At 34.3% G+C, this 22,983-nt stretch overlaps 1 protein-coding gene across 2 annotated transcripts in view; it reads right to left on the bottom strand.

Annotated features, from left to right (window-relative positions):
- The window catches only part of LOC127964101 (ephrin-A5b), a 94,749-nt gene extending 71,990 nt beyond the window's left edge, over window positions 1-22,759 (bottom strand). The window contains exon 1 of one of the 2 annotated variants that reach the window (XM_052564267.1): window positions 22,139-22,759. In XM_052564267.1, the coding sequence (XP_052420227.1) occupies window positions 22,139-22,263 (125 nt within the window). In that variant the 5' untranslated portion in view covers window positions 22,264-22,759. The remainder of the gene's footprint in view (window positions 1-22,138) is intronic. The other variant, XM_052564266.1, reaches the window with a different exon arrangement.
- Window positions 22,760-22,983: the final 224 nt, after the last annotated feature.

The raw sequence follows: 22,983 nt of genomic DNA, 5'->3' as shown, positions 1-22,983 counted from the left end.
TCTCTCAGTTGGTGCGCTGGGTTTCATAGAGCTTGTGTGATAGACAGAACGCTCTACTGAAGAAGAGAGGCTTTGAAATACTTGACGGAGACAGAACCCTGCGGGGAGCGACACTGCGCTGGGAAATGTGAGCGGTTCTGTTTCCTTTAGTCTGGGACTGTAAACGTTTGCATTGCACAGATTAATGGAGATTCAGAAACACAGCAGAGCAAGATGTTGGGGCCATTTTTCTGTAAGGCTTCCAGGCCTGAGTGGAATTACAGTACATTACTGGAATATAAAAATATATATATAAAAAAAAAATAATAATAATAATAAAAATAAAACAGTGAAGTAAGTCCTGAGACTGAATAAATATTTTCTGTTCAAACTAGGCAGCTGAGTAGAGATGGTTTGAGTTCTGGTGTGTCATATTATAAACATCTAGTGATCACAAACAACTGAAACTGCAAGAACGAGACAAAGGTAGAAAAACGAAATGGAGTAAAAGAGAAGAAATTAAATTAAATTGAATTAACTTATAGAAAAAATAAATGAAATAAAATAAAAAATAAAAAATAATTCAAAAAATAAAATAAAATAAAATAAAATAAAATGACAAAATAAAAAAATTAAATTAAATTAAATTAAATTAAATTAAATTAAATTCTCGAATCTCAAAAATAAACATACGTTTAAACTAAATAGCTAAGCAGAGATGGTTTAAATTCTGGTGTTTCAGGTTCTACTTTTACTTTTTATTTCTACTGCATTATACTTCTAGCAACAGGAACTAAAAGGAAAAAAAATCAATTACTGTGCAAATGTCATGTTTGTCTGAATTAGGCTCAAAAAAACACTGAATAAATACTTCTGTTAACTACTGTGCTTGAGCTCATGTCGTTTATTCTCATTTCTTAAGGGACATGAGATAAGTCTTGGCCTCCAGTGGGCCTTTAGCCTGACCTTGTGTACAAACCTCCACGGCATTCATGTGATACACCATCAGTGAGAAAAGGAATTTGTTCCGTTTACATAAGGGACGCAACCTCCGTGCCAGCGTGCCAAGGGCTCAGCGTTTTTCCAGATGGCATCGGATTAAGATCCGACTCTCAATACGTTTTCCACCATCAGGAAAGTGGCTTTATCCTAATATAGGATTCCTCTGAGAAAAAGAGCGAAATAATGAAAACTGAGCCGGTTTACAAGTGTCAATTAAGTCTTGCTGAAGAATGCAGATAAGAAATAAAGCACAAAGAGTCAGTGGACTAGAACGGCAGCGCAGTTTATCCTTTATTGTGTTTGCTATTGCAATAAAAGTTTCTACTGTATAAAGTTGTTTTATTTGTGTGTTTCCCGCAAGGTTGAGCCACAGAGCACGAGTAATATTTGTTTTATAATAATCGCTTCGCCCTGAGCTGTAAAATCTGAAACTAAATGGAATCCAGCACAATATACGGCACTTAATAACAGCAAACAGAGCACAGCGGGACAAAAGCATCCGCTCGTAATATTATTAATAACCCGGCTGCACTTCACGTGGTGATTTTCCTTGTTTTCCCTTATTTCCACTGCCGTACAGATAGACAGCGTGTCCGGTCTCTAAAGGATGCATCCGCCATCGATTATTTCAGACATTTAACAGAAATTGCAAATGCAGCCTGGAGCTTGAAAGCATGGCCTCTGCATTCATACTTCCATTTCAGTAATTGCAGATATGAAATGGTACAATTTTCCTGCAAATTGCAGGTATTCCTATTCGTGTGACAATAATGGAAAATGCTACAACTTCAAACAAACCATCATGGGGGAAAAAAATGGAATTAATTATTGTGCTATTTGACAACTGCACCATGCCAAAGTGTGCTAAATCCATCAGTTAAACGCAGCTTTCTTCAGCCAAGCACAATAATCTTCCCCTGAAGCCTGAATAGCACTTCAATCCATCTGTGGCTCGTATTAGTGCTCAGAGACTCTAAGATGTTTTGCTCCGGAGCGACACCAGCGGCAGACATCCACTCCCCGCAAATGATAGATTCCCCAAAACCAAACAGCGCCAAAGAAAGTTAGTCCGGATTCCAAGAGAGCATTTCCCATGAAAGCGTGTCGAAAACTACCGGGTCCCATCACACGGGGGCAAAAGGGTGGCTGGAAAACAGCCTCGTGACTCATTAGTGGGGGATTTAGACACATGACCTGTGATTGGACAGCTGGAGATGCACTGTGCTGCTGATTGGCTGGGACAGATTTAGAAATGCTGGTGAACATAAGAGAGAAAAATCACACGTTAGATCTCTATTCTACACAGCTGTGAGACAAACTCTCAGATGTTTGTCCAACACTCTCGGACAAATAGGTACAAAAGCTCTCACTGGGACAGGACTTTTTCAAGAGAGAAACTTTTGTCCTTATTTACATTTAAATACTTCAAGATTCCATATTAGTGCCAAAATGTAAATTTTAGTACCTAAAGCATGCATATTAGCACCTTAGTGGTAGTCTACATATAAGGACCTTTTGAAAGAGTATTGCTCCAGTAACAGATTTTGTACCTTTTTTTTTCTTTTCTCTTGAAAGTCTCAGAAAAAATGACTAGTAAACACACATTAAATCAAGAGTATAAGAAAACATATTTTTAAATCATGATTATTTAGCAAAAAATATATATATAATCACAATTATTAATCACAATTATCATAGAGCACATGCAAAGTTCATGGTTTCCAGGTTGAAAAGAGGTTAAGCAAACCAATAGGCGTAAACGTATATATTTTTGAAAAAAACTCTGAAAATTAAATTTCTTGAGATTAGGCAACCCAACCATGAAAGCTCGTTACCAATGCAACATAACGCAAATTCAAATTTAAAACAAAATGTTTTAATATCAAAGATAAAAATATATAAATAAACAAACATTTGAGATAAGGTGAAATTGTTAAAATATATTTAATTTTGCAGCCCTATGTTTTTCAGTCTGACCGAGCCATCAATCTGATTATAAATGGATCATTTGAGTGCATCTAATCATAGCTGACGTCTCAAACTGTGCTCAAATTTACCAAAAGCCTAAAGTGTGCATTCAAAAGACTCAGTATGAACTCAGATGTTTCTCAACAGATGATCAGAACTGCTTACTGCATTCATTTTACAGCTCTATACTCTTACTGCATGACTGTTTTTATTTCTCCAAAGAGATTTCATTCCAGAAACAGAATGAAAGATCACTGAGAATGCAAATCTGTCCATGAAACAGCAACAGTTGTGCAATAAAATTACATTCAGGGTGACGAACAATTGATGACTCAAAAGCTGCCTGATCTGAAACACATTTTCATGCACATACTCATTTTAGTAGTGCTTTAAATTTATGAGACTTATTGTCTTTTAAAAAAAAATCTTGTGCTACAAAACGACCATCACGAAGAAACAATCTATCATGGACATCAAGGTTTAAAGCATTGAGAAGACGTGCTCTGATTCATGTTACAGATTATTCTGCTCATCGCTGAAAATCACACAGAACAATCCACTATTCAAGACAAATAAAGCTCCTTTTTAGAGCAAAATGCACTACAATAACGCTGGCTAATAGTTCATTTCATGGTGCATGTGATCCGCTTCAATAAGCCAAAATAACTCAATGTTGACTCAATAAAACGTCTGGACACACACACTTGTGACCTTTTCTTAATGAAAATAAAGGTATTAATGAGGCATGTTCCAGGCGGTACAAACATGACAATAACCAATGACGCACAGATACTTACGAGGAACTGAACTACATGATGTGTGGCGCAACTAAATGCTCCCAAATAATTCATGTAATATCATATATAAGATCGCTCAATCCTGGTTATAAAACCCTGAAGCACATGGAGTAAGACAGAATGAATCCCTGTGGCTCTTGATGATATTTTGAGTTCTTATGAAGCGAAATGATCAGTCTGTGCAAGAAACTGAACATTATTTACAGCATTATCACCTGTAATCCAGAGCCTTTATTACTAATTATTATTTAATGATAATTTGCCGTTAAGTAAATCTTTCCAAATAAGTTGTTTAGTTTTGCACAATTTTTTTTTCAATTAATAAAAGTTATTTTCATAACACACCGACATTCATTGTATAAAGAAAAACCCAACATTACCATTCTTTTTCCTTTATCTTATTTATAGTCCGGCTCAATGGTAGCACATATTAGGTAAAAAATGCACTGTAAGTTGCTTTGGATAAAAGTGTCTGCTAAATGCATAAATAATCGAAGAATATGCATTACATTTAAAGCACGAGAACAGTTAAACTTGATAAGTAACTAAAAAACTCACAGCTGTGGGTCGAAACAGCAGACAACACACACTTAACCTCCATCCAAAACCACACTGAGAGGTCGTTTTCTGCAGTAAGTCAAACACTAAATAATCCAAACCGATTTTAAGATTATCGGCATCACCAGACAACCACATGGGATAAAAAATGTTGGAGTTCTGACCACATTTTTACAGGAAAGTTGCAGATTTCTGGTCTGCGTTTGCTTCTTCAGTGAATCAGTCACAAATCATTCATGGGTTTTGCGGCCGCCATAATATCAGGACAATAAAACCCCTTTTATCTCTCTGTCCTCCACAAACAAAGCCTGACCGTTGAGACTCAAGGTTGTTCCAGTAAGTCAGAAATACAGTATGTGTGTCCCCGAGAGGATTCAACACCAGACAGAAACCACCGTAAGAACAGAAAGTTACACAGAAATCAGAGCGGTCCACAGACATGTTCTTGTGATCTTAACGCCTGAATTAGAAGTTTTGTAAAAAGTTCAGTGACTTTCTTACATTTTTGTTTACTTTTTCCTTCTAGACAGATATTAATATAATACAGTAGATTACTACAGTATATGCATATATATTATATATATATATATATATATATATATATATATATATATATATAAAATGTTATTTATAATTTTTATAATATACACTGTATATTTAATTCATACATATAATTTGATAATAAATTAGAATTCTAAACAGTATCAAAAATCTATCTATATATATATATATATATATATATATATATATATATATATATATATATATATATACATATATATGTGTGTGTGTGTGTGTGTGTGTGTGTGTGTATGCTAATTATATTTTGACATTATATATATATATTGTATTTTTATATATATATATATATTTTGAATACATAGACATAAAATTCATATTTATAGAATTATATTCAACATAATGCTTAAAAATATTATTTAAAGCCATTTAAGTTATGCAAAAATTATATATATATATATATATATACATATATACCCTGCACTTTTACACTCAAGACAACAAAGAGCGGTAAGGAAAGTGTGTGTGTGTGTGTGTGTGTGTGTGTGTGTGTGTGTGTGTGTGTGTGTGTTTGTGTGTGTGTGTGTGCTTTACAGATGATCCCTGGACAAACACTGACCTTGAAAGAAGATTTGAGAGACGTGAACGACACACTCGCCCCCCGTGAACACTAATGTGGCCCTCTCTCAGAGATAATTACTCACAGCGGGGGAAAAAGGGAGGAATTTCCGTAATGACAAGCCTTTAAAACACTACAAGAGACACCATGGGCTGGCCGTCCAGCAGATGGGGTCTAATCTGAGAGAGAGAGGACGTAAAAACAGCCATCAGACGGACCACACCCTGATGAACCCCCCGCCAGACGCTTCACACCCATCAACAGTGACAGAAAAGACTTCTATAATGCTACAAAAGACTTCTATTTCAAATGAAAATTAAAAATACATCACAGTTTCCACAAAAATATGAACTGTGTTCAACACTGATAATAATCAGAGATGTTTCAAATCATCGTATTTTCATGATTTCTGAAGATCATGTGACACTGAAGACTGGAGGAATGATGCTGAAAATACAGCGGAGCATCACAGAAATAAATTACACTTTAACAGATATCCACATAGAAAACAGATGTTTTAAATTCTAATATTTTTACACTATTTTACACTATTTTACTGGAATAAATGCAGTCTTCACAAATGTACCAACCCCAATCTTTCCCCGTTTTTCAGTGTACTGCTGAAGCCAACAGAAAACCCTAATTATTTTCAGCTGACATCGGTTTAGCCGTTCTGTACGGACCTGATGTAATGCTGTTAACGTTAATGTAACATGAACTCACATTCAGCTCTGAAACACCCACTATTCATCATCCAATCAACTCCTGATGATAAAATCAATTCACGCCCTACATATGTTTCCACATTGACTTTAATAACAATAATATCCAGCGTATCATGTCCTCAGAGTGCTCTGCTGTAACGCGAGACTGATTTCAGTTAGTGTGGTCTGTTGTGGACGTCCTGAGTCAGCAGGGCTCATCGTGAGCCGAGCAGATCTGGATCAGATAGACCTTAACAAAAGAAACGTGTGTGTGTGTGTGTGTGTGACGGCGAGCAGAGACTCAATGTGAGCACATTCCACATCTATTGTGCCTCCTGCCAGACAGTGAAGAGAGAGAGAGAAACTCGTTTCATCCATGCATGTTTAAGACAGCGATTTACACAAGTCAAGACAAAAAAATAGAAATCCATTCATTGCAACTTTAGAAAAAAAAAATATATATATAAAAAATGTTAAATCTGGCCAAATGCATGCTCTAATATTTGTATAAACTTACCACATTTGCATCATATCAAGAGTGATATTACCTATAAAGAGATATACATATGAGCATTCACTGTGCAGATGAAGATATAATATAATATCCACATAATAAAATGCATAACATATGTATACATCTATATGTTAACTATATACAGTATTTATGTATGTATGCATGCATGCATATATATATATATGTGTGTGTGTGTGTGTGTGTGTATACATGTACATTTACATATTTGTATAGTTTAGATATATATGTTAATATATTAAATCGTTCCAATTTCTAATAAGTTTCATATGCATTATTTCTTAGTCTGAAAATATTTTCCATATATGAATATGTATACGTGCATATATCACATTTGGGTTTTATTTAGTTTGAAAAATATGTTTCTACACTTCAGAATATCCATTGAAAGATTTTAAGTTGAAACTTGAACTAATAGTTTCCATTCATGATTTTAATGAATATACAGACATTTAATGCACGTACATTAGCATATGAATAATTCATAATTTTTTACAGTGCATTATACATTTTTTGATCGAACCGTGAAGCTGCTGGACTCAGAAATCTCAGAAGAGAGAGAAATAGACTCAACTTAAAATGTGAGAAGATGTGAAAGCAGAAAGGTGAACGTGTGCGTCTGATCGATCTCTCTTTAATTAAAGCTGAGCGGCCACATCACATCGTCTGAGTTTATCTGGAAATGCAATCGGAGTGAGCTGCGTTCTCAGTCTGTGTGTTATATACAGTGACCCTTTCTCTCTGCTTTCATCACAATGCAGATGTGATATTGATCGTCTGTTTTGTGAGTCAGGTAATGGCACCAGGATATTACAACAGGGGAGAAATCAATGTGCTGTGCTTTAATTCTGCAGACTGGTTTCTCAGCGCAGGTGAAAAGAGCGTTTCATGGGACGCTCAGAGCTTCCCTCCTCGTCCTGAGATCAGGAGGACTGGGAGAGAAACGCTTTATTTCCACGCAGTCTGAGCCTGAACACACAGGAATCATGCAGATCATGCAACGGCACAAACAAACCTGTGAACACGTGCCAGCAGTAAATATACTGGACCTTCTGCCAGCTTCATTTTAATTAGCCTAAAATAAATAATACAGCTCTAAAATAAAGCCAGAATTTATATTTTTTTAAAAAGTAAATTATTATTATTATTATTTTATTATTGACTTATTTTGTTTTTATATGAATTTTTTTAATGCACACACTTCCAAGTCACAAAAAATATTTTTTTAATATTATAAATATATATATAAAATAATCATTTTATATTTTTTATAATTACAATTAATAATTATAAAAATTATAAAATAAATACATTTATTATTAAAATTTAACAAACAATTTTTTTTTATAATTATTAAAAATATATAATTATTTACACACTTTTTTTGTAAGAAAAAAAGAATGTTTTTTTTTTCTAAATAATGCCCACAAAAACAAAATTCAATGATAAATAAAAATTTAAATAACTAAGCACTAAGTGAAAAAATATGAGAGTAAAATTAGTGGAAAAACTGTTTGCATGAAGTATAAATGTTGTTTAAGGCATGCAAATATTGATGCTGTTCATGCACGGTATAAATAGAGGTAATATCAGAGCAATGCTGGATGGAGTTATTGAAAATAACTTTGCAAACTTTAATGTGCACGTAGTGTAAATAGACTGCTTAATTAATCTTTCATCAGACGCTTTTCAAACTCAAATTTGCTCTTAAAAATGCTTTTCTAGATGAACTGCAGTCATGATTTCTAAAACTAATTCACACAGATGTATCTTCTTTCACACAAACACTGATTTTTTCCTACATGCAAAAAGGATCTGGCAGAAAACGGCAGCACTTCTGTGCATTTTTGGCGATTAAGAAGAGCCACATGAAGGAAAACCCCTAACTAATAATCTCTGTGAAGAGAAAGTGCTCTTTGAAGCGCCGTCTCTCACTACAACACGAGCCAGATCATATTCACTCGGGTGAGAGCTAGATCAAGGAGACACAAGTCAGACTTAACAAAGCATTTCCTCTCTGTGCAAAAAACCACAGCTAAACTTCATGAAGAGAGATTCTTAATAAGAAAGGCCTTCATCCACACACATACAAGCAGTTTACTCTGCTCTCCACACAATAAGGGCACTAAAACATTATTTACAGCCCCTTATAAAGCATACAATACATACACTTGAAGGTTGTAGGACAGATAGAAGTAATATGTCAAAAATGAATGGGGATAAAACATGCTAACGAATGCTAACGAATGCTAGGAATAAAGAAAAGCCATATAAGGGTGCAAAAAATTATGATATGAAACAAAACATAATAAAATTAAAATGAGTAATTAAGTGATTATTGTGAAATATAATGTATTAAAAATGTATTTTAAAAAATTATAATGTATTTTTTTATTTTATTTTTTTCTCAGAATTATTAAAAGTACTAATTTGATTGTTCTACTTATTTGTAAGTCGCTTTGGATAAACCAGCTTTATTTTACAGTATCTGGGTCAGTCCTGGAAAAATAGCTAGAAATAAGATAGAGCAGATTTATATATATAATATAAAGCCAGAATTGATCAAATAAATAAATAAATAAATATTTTAGCCATTTTTTGTGTGTTAAATTTTTGGATCAAATTGCAATAAAAAATAAAACAAAAAAAAAACTGCTCATACTTTTGCAAGTCACATTTTTTGTCAAGGAATAAGTCAAAATAAAATAATATTATCTCAAATATAAAACATGATAGTAATACTTTAATGTAATTAACAGCTAAAAGAAAATAAGAATTTAAATTTTACATTTTTTTTCTTTTTCATATAAATCAAACACTACAAAGTAAAGATTGAAATATGAGTTATATATATATATATATATGACATGATGTGCAGATTATTGTGCTGATAAAAGCTCATGTAAGTTCTGGTAAAAGAGTTTTAAATAAGGAGAAATGGCCAAGCAGTGAATGCAATTACTGTTTTCATAATTGACAGTTAAATCTTTTTAATTACAGGATGGCTCAAGCTATAATGAGGCGAATGAATGATGCAAATAACAAAAAGTCAACAAAATTAATAATAAAAATAATAATCGGCAGGGTACGGTGGTTTCCACAGCGTCTCGTGTGTGTGGAGAACTCAATTAAGAGCCATATCTATCACAATCGTCATTTACCTTGAGAATGAATCTAAACATTAATTGTTTGTTCACAATTAAAGTACAGAGTAAGTCAGCTTTTAATTTAGGACTCCATGAAATCCATTTACTTTCCCCCTATAGTCTGTGTATATTCTATTTACAGTATGATGTAATACAATTATCTCATCCAAAATTGTTTGTGCGAAAATAAAACTTTAACAATTGAATTTTTTTTTTAAATAATGTAACATTGCATTTTTATTTTTTTTTTACATTCTCATAATCATAATTTTCTGATGTTGTTAATAGTCACATTTATTTATTTATTTATTTATTTATTCAAAGAAGTAATAAATAAATGACTAAATATGCCAGTTAATGGTCCATGTTTAATTATTATAATTTATTTATTTTATTTATTAAACGACTAAATCAATTGATGAATTAATTAAATGATGTGTTAAGCAAACAGTTTAAATAAAAATATTTTTATTAATTTATTTAAATTAAATCTAATAAATAATGCAACTATACATTTTTAGGATTTGTATTCTTTGAAAAAAATAATATGCTGAAACCATGAATGATGTTTTTTAAAATATAATTATTATTATAACTTTGAGAGTGTGTCTTATATACAACAGGAACATATTTCGTTCATAATTTCCTCAAGTTAAATAAAACTTTTATTTTGGCGGGTTGTCATAAAAGCCTTTTTTTTTACATTAATATTAAACGTATATCAATACATAACTTATAGCTCAGCCCAACTACAATGCAATTTGTGAAACATGATCTGCTGATTTCACAATATATATAAAAAAAGAACCTGATGGGATCAAAATTGCATGTAACAAATATTTTACCGTTGTTTTGCTGCTGACTCTCTGCACACATAAATAACTCCCGTCTCTGAAGGTGCTCTCACTGAGAAAGCGCTCATAAATCTCTTTATATGTTTCCTGGACACACAGCGACTAATGCGTCTATCAGATGCTTTATGACTGCATTGTAGCTGCTCAAACATGCCATAAAAGCATTGTAAAGTCTGCTCGGATGCAGGGCTTTCTCCACACCGCTAATTGCTCACGCAGCAAGACAGGCGTATTACCTCATCTCTGTATGGAAATATTCATGTTTTATTATTGCAAGTTGATTTTTGGATGGATGCATGTCTTTTACTGGCAGAAGTGGCTGGAGATTGCATGGTTTGATCAGCCATTAGCAGTTTGGATTAAATGCATGTGGGATGTGTGGGAAGAGTCGCTGTAAACATGCCCTCATCATGCATCTGTTTCTCAGGTGTCGTGTTCACCTGAAGAGAATTGAGAATTACCCATGAGCTTCTTTCATAACCGAGTCGCGCTTGCAAAATTATAGTAATATTGTGAAAAGAGTAGTTTTTTTATTATTTGATTATATTTTTAAATGTTATTTATTCCTGTTAATTCTACGCTGAATTTTCACAGGGTCAAAATATTGGAATAAATGATGTTTTAAATGTTATTTATGTCTTATTGCTCACCAAGGCTTCGTACATTTGATTAAAAATATAATAAAAACATTAAAAATTCTGAAACGTTATTACAATTTAACAGTATAGTATGTGATTACTGTATATTGTAAAAAATAATTTATTTTTTTGATGTAAGACTGAATTTTCAGCATTGTGATACATAGCCATTCAGCAAAAGTTTGAAGTAAAACTTTTTTTTTATTATTATTATTAAAAATAATAATAATATTTTTATTCAGCAAGGATGCATTAAAATAATCAAAAGTGACAATAAAGACTTTTATAATGTTACAAAAGATTTATATTTCAAATAAATGCTGTTCATCAGAACTTTCTATTCATCTGTGCATCATGAAAAATAAAAAGTATCAGTTTTCACACAAATATTGAGCAGCACGATGGTTTTCAACACTGATAATAATCAGAAACGTTTCTTGAGTAAATCACGGATTTCTGAAGATCATGTGACACTGAAGACTGGAGGAATGATGCTGAAAATACATATTTAATGACAGATTTACTGTATTTTTGAGGCAGTCTTGGTGAGAGAAGGACTCATTTCAAGCTCTTGACAGGTTCGTGTTAAATCAGCGAGTGGTTTCTAATGAAGCGTAGAGCGAGCTCTATAAACACCTCAGAGCTGGACCATCTCTCTGATTCATTTAGCATGTGAATCTGATCCTGATTAGCACAGACTAAATACGGCTGGCGAACAAAACCCAAAAACCCTTTCTTTTTCCAATTAGCATTACACCAGAGCGGCCCAAGAATGCTTTGAAACACAAAGCGAAGCCACAATTAATGCCAGCCATTTCTGTGTAACTCTTGAGAGAGAGAGTGGATCTCAGTTCAGAGTCACCGGGATTGAGTCTGACCACTTTCCCCTCGCATTACTTCTGCTTTTCTAACTTTTCCCCTTCTGAGCAGCATCAATTATGCACTGGAATAACACGGGCCCCGGCAGCGGCGCACGACATAAAGGACGATTATGAGCGTGAATAATTCAGCCATCGTCGTGCCGTGGTGCTCTCACCGGCGATACGGCGTCAGGCTCACGTGCCGCTTTTAGCCGAATTATTGAGAAACTGCTTCTTCTTCTTTCGACGCTTGGCTTAGTCTGACGCAGAGCATTTCTGAGGAGAGTTGCATGGAAAATATGTGACCCTGGACCACAAGACCATAAGGGTTTAGATTTATACATCTATATATCATATATAAAATAAATGCACGTTCAATTGATGCATGGTTTGTTATGATTGGACAATATTTGTCTGAGATGCAACTATTTGAAAATCTGGAATCTGAGGATGCAAAAAAAATCTAAATATTGAGAAAATCATCTTTAAAGTTGTTCAGATGAAGTTCTTAGTAATACAATGAAGTTCTGATTTAGGAGATTTACTAAATATCTTCATGCAACATTATCTTTACTTAATATCCTAATGATTTTTGGCATAAAAGAAAAATGTATAATTTTGAACCCATACAATGCATTGTTGTCTATTTCTACAAATATACGTCTGTGATACTTCAGACTCCTTCTGTGTTCATATTTAAGGTGAAAATACGGACTGACTTTGCAATCCACTGGTCTACAGTTAAAGACTGAACTCTGGATGTTTCAGCACATAAAAGCAGGACTCGAACCCTCGGGTTTCACCTCTGCGTGGCAGACTTGACCTGGTTTCTTCAGGATTGCGTGCGAAGGATTGCCAGCACAGCTCGACTGAGAGATCACAAACAGTTTTTAATATTTCATACTCTCACCAGAATCACATTCAGCTTCACCGACTGAGCCAATCAGACGGCAGGAAACGCTGCGCTCCCATTGGCTGATCCACAGCCCCAAAACACCACAGGCCTCCTGCAGGTCTGCTGAGAAGATTTCAAAGACGGGGAATAAACCAGCCATGTCAAAACACAATTATTAAAACTATTGTGAATATGGAAACCTTTCAAGAAGTGTTACTGCTAGATTTACAAGATATCTATCATCTATTAAATGCACTTAAAATAATATACATTTGAAAATGAAATAAAAATATCATATAAAGTAAACATAAATGTTAAACCAATGTTATTTTAGCATCCCTGAAATACTATAAAATTCTTTTTTTAGTTTTAGTAATTTTGTTGTGCATTTCTGTACTTTGTAGTAGTGTTTGAGGATTATATAATATAATATAATATAATATAATATAATATAATATAATATAATATAATATAATATAATATAATATAATATAATATATTTATTTATTTTTATTTAATTTATATATATTACAGAGTTTTTATTCATTTTTTATTTCAGCTAATGTTTATTTTATTTCAAGTAATGAAAAAGTCTTTCAGTGGTTTTCATTTTATTTTAATAACCCTGATTTAACTAATGTAAAAATATTTGTATAAAAAAATAAAAATAATTATTATTATTATTATTATAAAAAGTTCTACATCTCACCAAATAAAAAAAATGAATTGTGATGATTTCTAAGTAGTCATCTGAATTTCATCTGGTGTCTAAATAATTTTGTTTTATCGCAATTAATGATGCACTTATTCAAACTGGCAATTCATTATATTCTCATTTTTATGTTAAGTTATCATATCAGTGAAATAATCTCAAAGAAGATTTCTGATGGTCAATACAAACAGTTCCACATTACACACTCTTTTACTTTTACACATAAGCCTTGATTCTAGATATTTCTCCGTGTGCAGCTCAAAACGGTCGAGTATTTTATATTCACACATCCTCAGCCACGAGCCGTACACATTAAGATTAGATCTCAGTCTTCAGTCGATGACTCCACCTTCACCGTCTGGATGTTCGTGACTCGTCCGCATTAACTAAGCGTCCACAAATCAAACAGAGGAGCGCAGGAGACACCCCAACAGCCCTAAAGCCCTGAGCCTATTACACCCGATGTGAAGGGCACAGTAATCCCCGATTAGAGAGAGAGAGACCGGACCACTGAGCTCCAGGAGGGCAACAACAACACATCTTGAGGTTTGGGAAGCAGAGAGATCAGCAGCCAAACAAACACGGCTTTAGAAAGAGACGCTGTAAACTCAAACATCTTCAATTTCTCAGGCAGAAGAGGACAAGTAAACGTTCTCAGGCTCTCAAAGCGACTGTCCGGGGCGATATCTATAACTTAAATGTTTCTGCGCACTTCCAAAGACACTCCGGGGTTCCTCTTAAGTCGTATTTTTCTCATTAGGCCTTTAAGACTGATTAATATGAATGCCGAATGTGAGCGGGAAGGTTTCTATGGAGGAGAGGAAGAGGAAAGGGTTTTGTGTCAGTAGACAATGAGCTGATGGCTTTTTAAGCCCTTTAGTGACTCCAGGCATGAAAGAGGGACGGAGAGGAGACCTCGAGTCACAGAGACGCTTAACAAACACCTCTGTGTATCTCTGTGAACGCACGCATTCCCAGGTGAGCCCAGGTTTACGCCAAACAATGTTAAACATGTTAAGATGCAAGATGTTAAACATACCTGACCACATGCTTGAGACAAAAAAAGCCAAAGGGTTTTCTTTACACACAGCCAGTCTACTCCTTCTGTTTTATACATGCATCAATACACAAATCAGGCCAAATTAACCACTGACGGAAAAATATTAAGTTACTTATTCATCCAGTCTAAAAAAAAAAAAAAAATCAAATGAGAAAATAAATAAAAAGGGTAAATTTTAGATCTTTTAAAAGATCAAAATGTCTTTTTATTTTGAGGAACACACATGGAGTCGAGGGTATCAAATAAAATAAATACAAACAAAAACCCTAAACATTTAATGATATGGAATAAAAAAAATAAGATTTTAAAAGATTTGAAGAATCTTGCAGATCAAACGTTCTTAAGATCTTTTAGTCCAGTGTATCAAAAATGTATTTGAATCAAATTTAGTTGGTTATACCTGACAAAAAAAAAATAATAATAATAATAAAAGATTATAAAATTATATTAAAAATTTTTAAAATATTGATATATATTAAATATAATAACAATAATAATAATCTTAAATGAAAAAAATATATTAATTACTGACGGAAAAATATTAGCTTACATCCATTCAATTGGATGCAAAAAAATAAAAAAAAATAAAAAGGATACATTTTAAATCTTTTAAAAAATCAAAAGTTCTTTTTATTTTGAGGAACACACATGCAGTCAAGTGTATCAAATAAAATAAATACAAACAAAAACCCTAAACATTTAACGATATGGAATAAAAAATATATATTTTAAAAGATTTGAAGAATCTTGCAGATCAAACGTTCTTTAGATCTTTTAGTCCAGTGTATCAAAAATGTATTTGAATCAAATTTAGTTGGTTACACCTGACAAAAAAAATAAAAATTAAAAAAAATAATTCAAAAATATATATTAAAATATTGATATATATTAAATATAATAACAATAATAATAATAATCTTAAATGAAAAAAATATAATATATATTTAATAATATATATAAAAATATATTTAATTTAAAAAATTTTAGAAAATGTTTAAATCAATAAAACAAATATTAATATATACAAATATTTACTTTTTGTTTATTTTGTCTAGAATTCCTATGAGTGCTGAACCTTTGTCTAAAAACTTGATTCGAAGCATAAAGGGCAGAAACCTTCAGATCAAAAGCTCTTTAGATCTTAAAAAAAAAAACACAAATTCAGTCAAGCGTGTCTGCACTTCACGCAGGGGACCCCGAGTGTTTCGGGAAAGCGAAGGCAAATCATGTTCCTTTGTGCACGTCTCCGACATCTTTCCAACAACACGAGGCCTGATACTGTATCTCGAGTGCCACAAAACCCCTTCGACCCATCACGAAACCCCTCTGCCCCCGGAGGACCTCAAGAAGGACAAAGGCCGGTTCTGGGGTTAATCCTGTCGGCTTAGGGCACGTCTCAGACCCCGAGCTCCCAAATGTCACCTAGATTGTTCGAAGCGTCTGTGAAACCCTGCTTGGCATGGGAGAGATCTCTTCTGCGCTCCATTGTGACCCGTTCACGGCGTCCCTGTAAACGCAGAGAGTATTACAAGCAGCACTCCATTCACCCCCTTCATCCTCTCCTGCTCTCCTTTCTCTAAATGCATGCATACTTTCGGCCCGGGTTGTGGAGAGGCGACAGCGAGGGGAAACAATAGTGGCCTTTCAGAGCGGCCGAGGCCTGGCCGTGAGGAAGAGAGAGAGGAACTGGCCACTCAATATTTACAGCGGGCGGTTGGTTTGTTTGTTTGTGCATGCAATGAGCCGCTCGCCGGAGTAAACACTGATGCACATTAAAAATAATCAAATGATGCACTCACTCCACACACTCTCTGCACTTATGAAATCTTACGGCATGCTACCTGGCTCACCAAACCGGTTTCAATTTCTTGAGAGTTTTCCCGCAGCTGGAGACTGATTTATTTTCCTTAAACGGAGGTGTGAATGTGGAATGGCACGGGTGAAGCAGGCATGACCGGAGCGCCAGCCACACGGGCGTCATGCCACATTTAGAGCAATGCAGCGTTACAAATAAAGCATTGGAACAGTCACAAACTCTGTTTGCACCAAATATTAATTCACACTGAATGAGAAGAATCAAGTCCTGCTTTGAATGTTCTTCTATTGCAACCAGACTTATTTTAACCATCAAAATAAGTGCATTGTAAACATGCATTATGAATAAAAGCAAATAAAAAACTTGAAATGTTGTATTGTGCATATGCATATTTTAACCATTTTTGCTGGATAAGGCTCTCAACCATTAAATATAATTACATATGCATTATAAGGGGTGTTATCTTTTATAAATGTATTAATATGTTCACTGTATGGAATTAAATTATGTATGATATGATATATACTTTTAAGGTAATACAATGGAGACTTTTAAGACAAAAGAGGTACAAAGGTGTAATATTTGGAAGTATATATTTTTTTATGAATGCATTTGCTTATTTTTTATGAATGCAAGCTTCATACTAAATATGTTTTATGAATAAAACATAAATAAAAATAATTGCACATACTCCACAATAAAAAGAACATGCTTTGCACGCTCTATTACTACTAAATATCTCTCTAGTGCACACTTTAAGAAAAAAAAAAAGGTACAAAAGCTGTCGCTTTCAATAAGAACTGACATATACACTTTCGGCACAAATATGTACATTTAAGGTACTAAAATGCATATTTTGGAGGTAAATAAGATACAAAGTTTGAAAGGGTATCGACGTGACTGTGAATTTATACTGCATATGCATTTTGAATAAAACCAAATAAAATGAATTCCATTTAAACAGAATTAAAAGAATCTTGTTTTATGAGCTCTAAAAGATGCAAAAACATACTGTACATTTGTAAAACAAAAAAAATCCATTTAGGTATTAATTTAGGAAAAATATGCACCTAAAATGCACCTTTTGGGGATAAATAATGTATAAAGGCGTACCTTTAGAAAGTGTATCATCCCAATGACATCTGTTTTTACTTCTTTTGCATATTTTAACCATGATTTGCTGGAAAAGGCTCTAAGATTTCAAATATTAAGAATGCATTATGAATAAAACCAAATAAAACAAATTACATTACTTTTCAGTCTTGTTCGGGGAAAGGATCTTGCTTTACATGCTTGTGCATACTCTGAGAAAAAAGGTACAAAAGCCGAGGGTCTGAGAGTAACTGGGGCGTTACCCTTTCAAAAGATACTAATTTGTACCATTAAGGTACTAGTTTAAGAACAAATATGTGCCTTTAAGCTACTAAAATACTCCTTTTGGTGTAAAGAAGTTACAAAGGTATGCTTTTTGAAAGGGTATGCATCCCAAAAACAGCTTTTGTACCTTTTTTGCTAATTGCATTTTCTTATTATAACCATTATTTGCTGGATAAGGTTTTCAAATGTCAAATATGTATTTATATTGCACATGCATCATGAATAAAAGCAAATAAAATGAGCACTAAAGTCTTGTTCAGTAGATGCTCTTGCTTCAAACGTTCCTCTATTACTACCAGACGATGCACAAACAGCTGTCTTGTGCATTTGCTTATTTTAACCATCATAATCATGCTGATGCACAAAACATGTTCAACAAAACCAAAACCTGCAGCACAGACGTATTTAACTCACATTCCTCTACTGCATATTAAAAGTGGACCAGAACATTAAGACATGTGGCTTTAGATTAAACACAAGCACAACCCAATAAGAGTCTGCACTAAATTAATTACGTGAATCTAATTACACGAGAGAATCAGCTAGAATGTTGCAGATAATAAATTCGTCCTGATTCTACAGTGAAGCGTTGCTCATGTGTGTCTAATCCAGAGCAGAATCCACCGTCAGATCGAAAAGTTTACACAGTCTTGTCCTGAAAAAGCATTTTATCCAAAAACAGCAGACAGTAGATTCCTGGCTCTTTTCTCTTATGGAATAAAAAACTGTTGCATTGCACAAAAGTCCTGCTGCCTTATCAAGCACCTAATGAGCTTTTAAAAAAAAAAACTAACATTAATCCAGTGACATCCTGGTCTCTGTTTTTGTTTTTTAAATCTGTTGTCTTTAAAATCATCACAATAAATCTCCACACCAGGTTTCTCACGGACTTGCTGAACTCTCCAAACCGTCTTTGAGAATGAATTTCGACGGGGAAAAGGCACGGCACATTTTACATACCGCGGGAGTAGTTTTACAAGGCTAAAAGAGGAAAATAGGCAGTGTCAAAACTAGTCAAGTCAGTCCGAATTGCAGCAGGATCGGTTTAAGACTGAAGAATGAGAGGCTCTGTTTTTATATTTGGAGCAGAAGTCATATATGGCCAAATGCATGAGAGACATACCGTGTTTTATGTTTCTCCGCTCAGCTGGATCATGTATTACAGTACTTTATTAATCTCTAACTGAAGAGGGAGATTTAAGAGATGCTAAAATGCATATAAAATACATGCAAGCTGTTATGTGTGGTGTTTGCGGAGGTCAGAAAGGTCAAACAACCGCATTGTCTTAAAGCAGCAATAAAAATATGCAAAATAGTTCTTTGCAAACATAACTTTAATAGAAAGTTGTTTTTAAAAATGTAAAAAATAAAAAAATAAAAATTATATATATATTTAATTATAATAAATTAATTATATGGAATATTTAATTAAAAAAAGTGTTTATTTTTTTCTTTATTTTGCAAACAAATTTTAATAATGAATTTTTGGGGGTATTACATTTTTTATTGTAAGAATATTGTGCTAACAAAAAATTTATAAAATAATAAATGTATTAAAAAATGTATAAATAATTATGAATACTGCATAAAAACTATTTTTTATTAGAAATATATTGTAATTTTTTTCTTAGCAAACAACATTTTAATAAACTCATAAAAAACTATTATTTTCATATTTAATCATTATTTAAAATATATATATATAAAAAAAGAACACACACACACACACATAGAATTTGCAATTTTACGGGAAATGTTGCTGTAAACACAGTCGTCCCGTAAACACCGGATGGTCCTGCATGTTTAAGTCGAGTGGGAACACATTTCTGACTGCTTCATCATGGAACATTTTCACGAGCGACCAACGATCGTGTTACAGCTGAATGTATGTGGGGTTTCTGTTCAGAGAGTGCATGACCCTTGCACCCGGGTCTCCGCACAGCCGGAATGAAGCTCCTGAAATATCTAATTGTATTCATTCATTTTCTCTGCTCAGCATGGCACTGAGAAATAAAGAGAGTCACAGCTAAAAGGGAAGGAAGTCAGAGAGAATCTGGCTAGCAGGGTTTCTTGAGCATGGGAAACGGTACTGCGTCCTCATTACGGCTGTTTACTGTGCCAAACATGCAGTGAGTAATTAACCAATTAACGATTCATCCTCAGAAAGGAGGTGTGGACAGCCAACAGATGGCCCGAGTCAATCTGATATTCAGTCAGAGCTCGTGAGATGAATACAAACAGAGTAAAATTTCCAGATAAAGACCGTTCATATCATATCGTGCATGCATGCACTTCTTTTTCAGATCATTCTGATGTTGTAAGAGTCAAACAAACAAGATTATTGCACATCAAATTGAGTTACTGGACACAAAACATGCTTTCTGTGAGTCTTTCTGCTTCTCTCCAGCAAAAACAAGACAATAAAATACTTCAGAAACCACTGGATTCTTACAGGCCTTGACGTGAATCACTGCAAACCATCTGGGATTCTGGGAACTAGGGTTATTTCCCCCAAAAAACATGGAGGGAAAAAAAAAAAAAGACTTTATTCCTCTTTTTTTGTGCACAGCAACCTGCAATTAAACTTTCTCATTTTTTGGTTAATTATGAAACAGAAGGCTTGCAAACCGTGCGACCAAAAGAACCCGTGGCTTTTCAGCGTCACATACCAAATGAAACCTGACTTTGCGTTTTTCTGTTTAAACAAAGTGTCACATAAATAAACGGCTCTCGACGCAGGAGAGTAATTCTGACCGCAAAACTTCTAATCAGCAGAGATCTGTTCAGTCTGACGGAGGGGTTTAACAACTGTCTAATGCTTTCAAACAAGTCTTAAATATGAAATGCAACCTATTCTTTTCACTAGATGCATTGAAAAAAAATGCACTTTATTGCTTTTATAAATGTGTGAATATCCAATCACATTTACAGATTTTAAATAACAAACAGGTAATGCAGGAAAAACTAGTGACTGATACAAACAGTATATATGAATAGCCATGTAGACCAGAGTTATAGCCCATTTTAACTTGTTTTCTTAATTAGAAAAAATAAACATGAAGCATTATTGAAGGCATTCTTGTGTTTTAGGTCTAGAAATATAAAAACAGTGCTCTAATCTTTAAGTGCATTCACCACAAATTAACCTGGTAAGACATTTTAACATGTATTTATTTATTTATTTTGTGACTGAGAATTGCACAGTCATTTATATTTGTGTTGCTTCATAAGAAACAGATCCCTTCACCTTGCGGCCCTTTTAATATCCACAAATATAGGGTTTACATCTGCTTTTTAATTAATGCATCAGTTAAAATAATTTCAGGATAATGAACAGCATTTATGTGTAAATGCATATATAACAGAGTTTATATTTCAGAATTTAACTGGCAGTGAATCGACGCTTCTTTCACAGTGAAGCGTCGATTAATTATAGTTTAATATTTTTTTATTATTTTAATATTTTTGGATCAGTAACTTAAATATCATGCTGGAAAAATGCACAACGCCTTAAGAAACCACCTGAATGATAAATAAACATAATACAGAACCAAACACTAAAGTAAACCTTACAATAGTTTACAAAGTCCGATCGGCACTCGTAGCGACTGAGCAGCGTTCGCGGCAAAACTGTGACGATTTGTCAATAAATGCGCGCCATGCGATATAATAAAAAATAACATAAAATCCTTATTTATTTATTTTTATTCTAACTGTGAGTGTTTAATCTCTAAATGACTTTTGTTTATGATACAACATGTGTATCCATATGAATAAACGGAATGAGATATTATCCTACTGTTCTGATGTAAACAAAACAAAAAAATTCCACGATTCATAATTTATAACAAATCACGAATAATCGCAGAAACGCGGCCGATGCGCGCAACTGTAGCGGCATCGATAAAGCGTCCACATCCAGACAAAAAACGCTCTTTCACATATATCGTTGTGTTTACTTCATCTTAATAACTATATTTTAAATTAGCTATAACTGCACTTTAAACCCATGCATGTTAATAACTCTCTCTATATAAATGCAAAGTGTCGCGCAGAGAAAGTTCGCGCACAGCGGCGAATATAAACACATCGATCCGCTCACCTGGGGTTGCTTCGGTTCCAGTAGACAGCGTATCGATCAGCCATCACCTTTGAGCTGGGCTCTTGACTAAATACACACATCCACAGAATCACACCCACGAATAGGATCATTTCCACTTGCAGCATCGCTACAGCGCACTCGGACACCTATATTCCTCTTGCTTTAGTCGACTTTGATTCGCATCTGTGGCTCGGCGGATGTCAGAGAGTGGAGCAAGTGTTGAGATGTCCGAGATCTTCTGTCACTGGTGTGAATGTCCGCACTTCGGTCAATAACTGTGGACTGCGCCGCCGGAGAGACGAAAACCGGGCAGTCAGTGTTCAGGGTTCATTCTAGTTTTAGAAAACACGCTCATATCAATCAGAGACGACCGTGTCTGCAGAAGCGCGTCTCATCCACACATGCGCGCGGTGTTCCTCCGAGAGAGGGATCTGAAGAAGTTGCACAGACTGATCTCAACGCAGAAGTCCGCTCAGAGAAACGCAGAGCTCGAGGAACACACGCGCGTCACTCTCCGTCATTCTACTGCGGGAGACACGGAGCAGCGCGGGGGGCATCGGTTAGTTCACGCGCTGGAGGTGTGATGATGATGATGTGAACCCAGCGCAGCTCGCTGCGAATGACTCTGCGCTCAGTTAAGCCCATTGGTCCGAACTAGGGTGGGCGGGGCGCTAACGACACAAACCCCGCCCCTCATCTAACCCTTTACTTCACACACTTACTTCATCAATATAAAATAGAGAGAGAGATGATGGATGCATAGATATATGGATACTAAATATTATTATATAGGCTATTTTAATTTAAATATGATACATTTAATACAAAAAAATAACAGTGTGACC

The sequence above is a fragment of the Carassius gibelio genome, chromosome B8 (genome assembly GCF_023724105.1).
Source record: "Carassius gibelio isolate Cgi1373 ecotype wild population from Czech Republic chromosome B8, carGib1.2-hapl.c, whole genome shotgun sequence".
Lineage (NCBI taxonomy): Eukaryota > Metazoa > Chordata > Actinopteri > Cypriniformes > Cyprinidae > Carassius > Carassius gibelio.
Note: the sequence above shows the minus strand (reverse complement) of the source record. Positions and strands in the feature narration are given on the sequence as shown.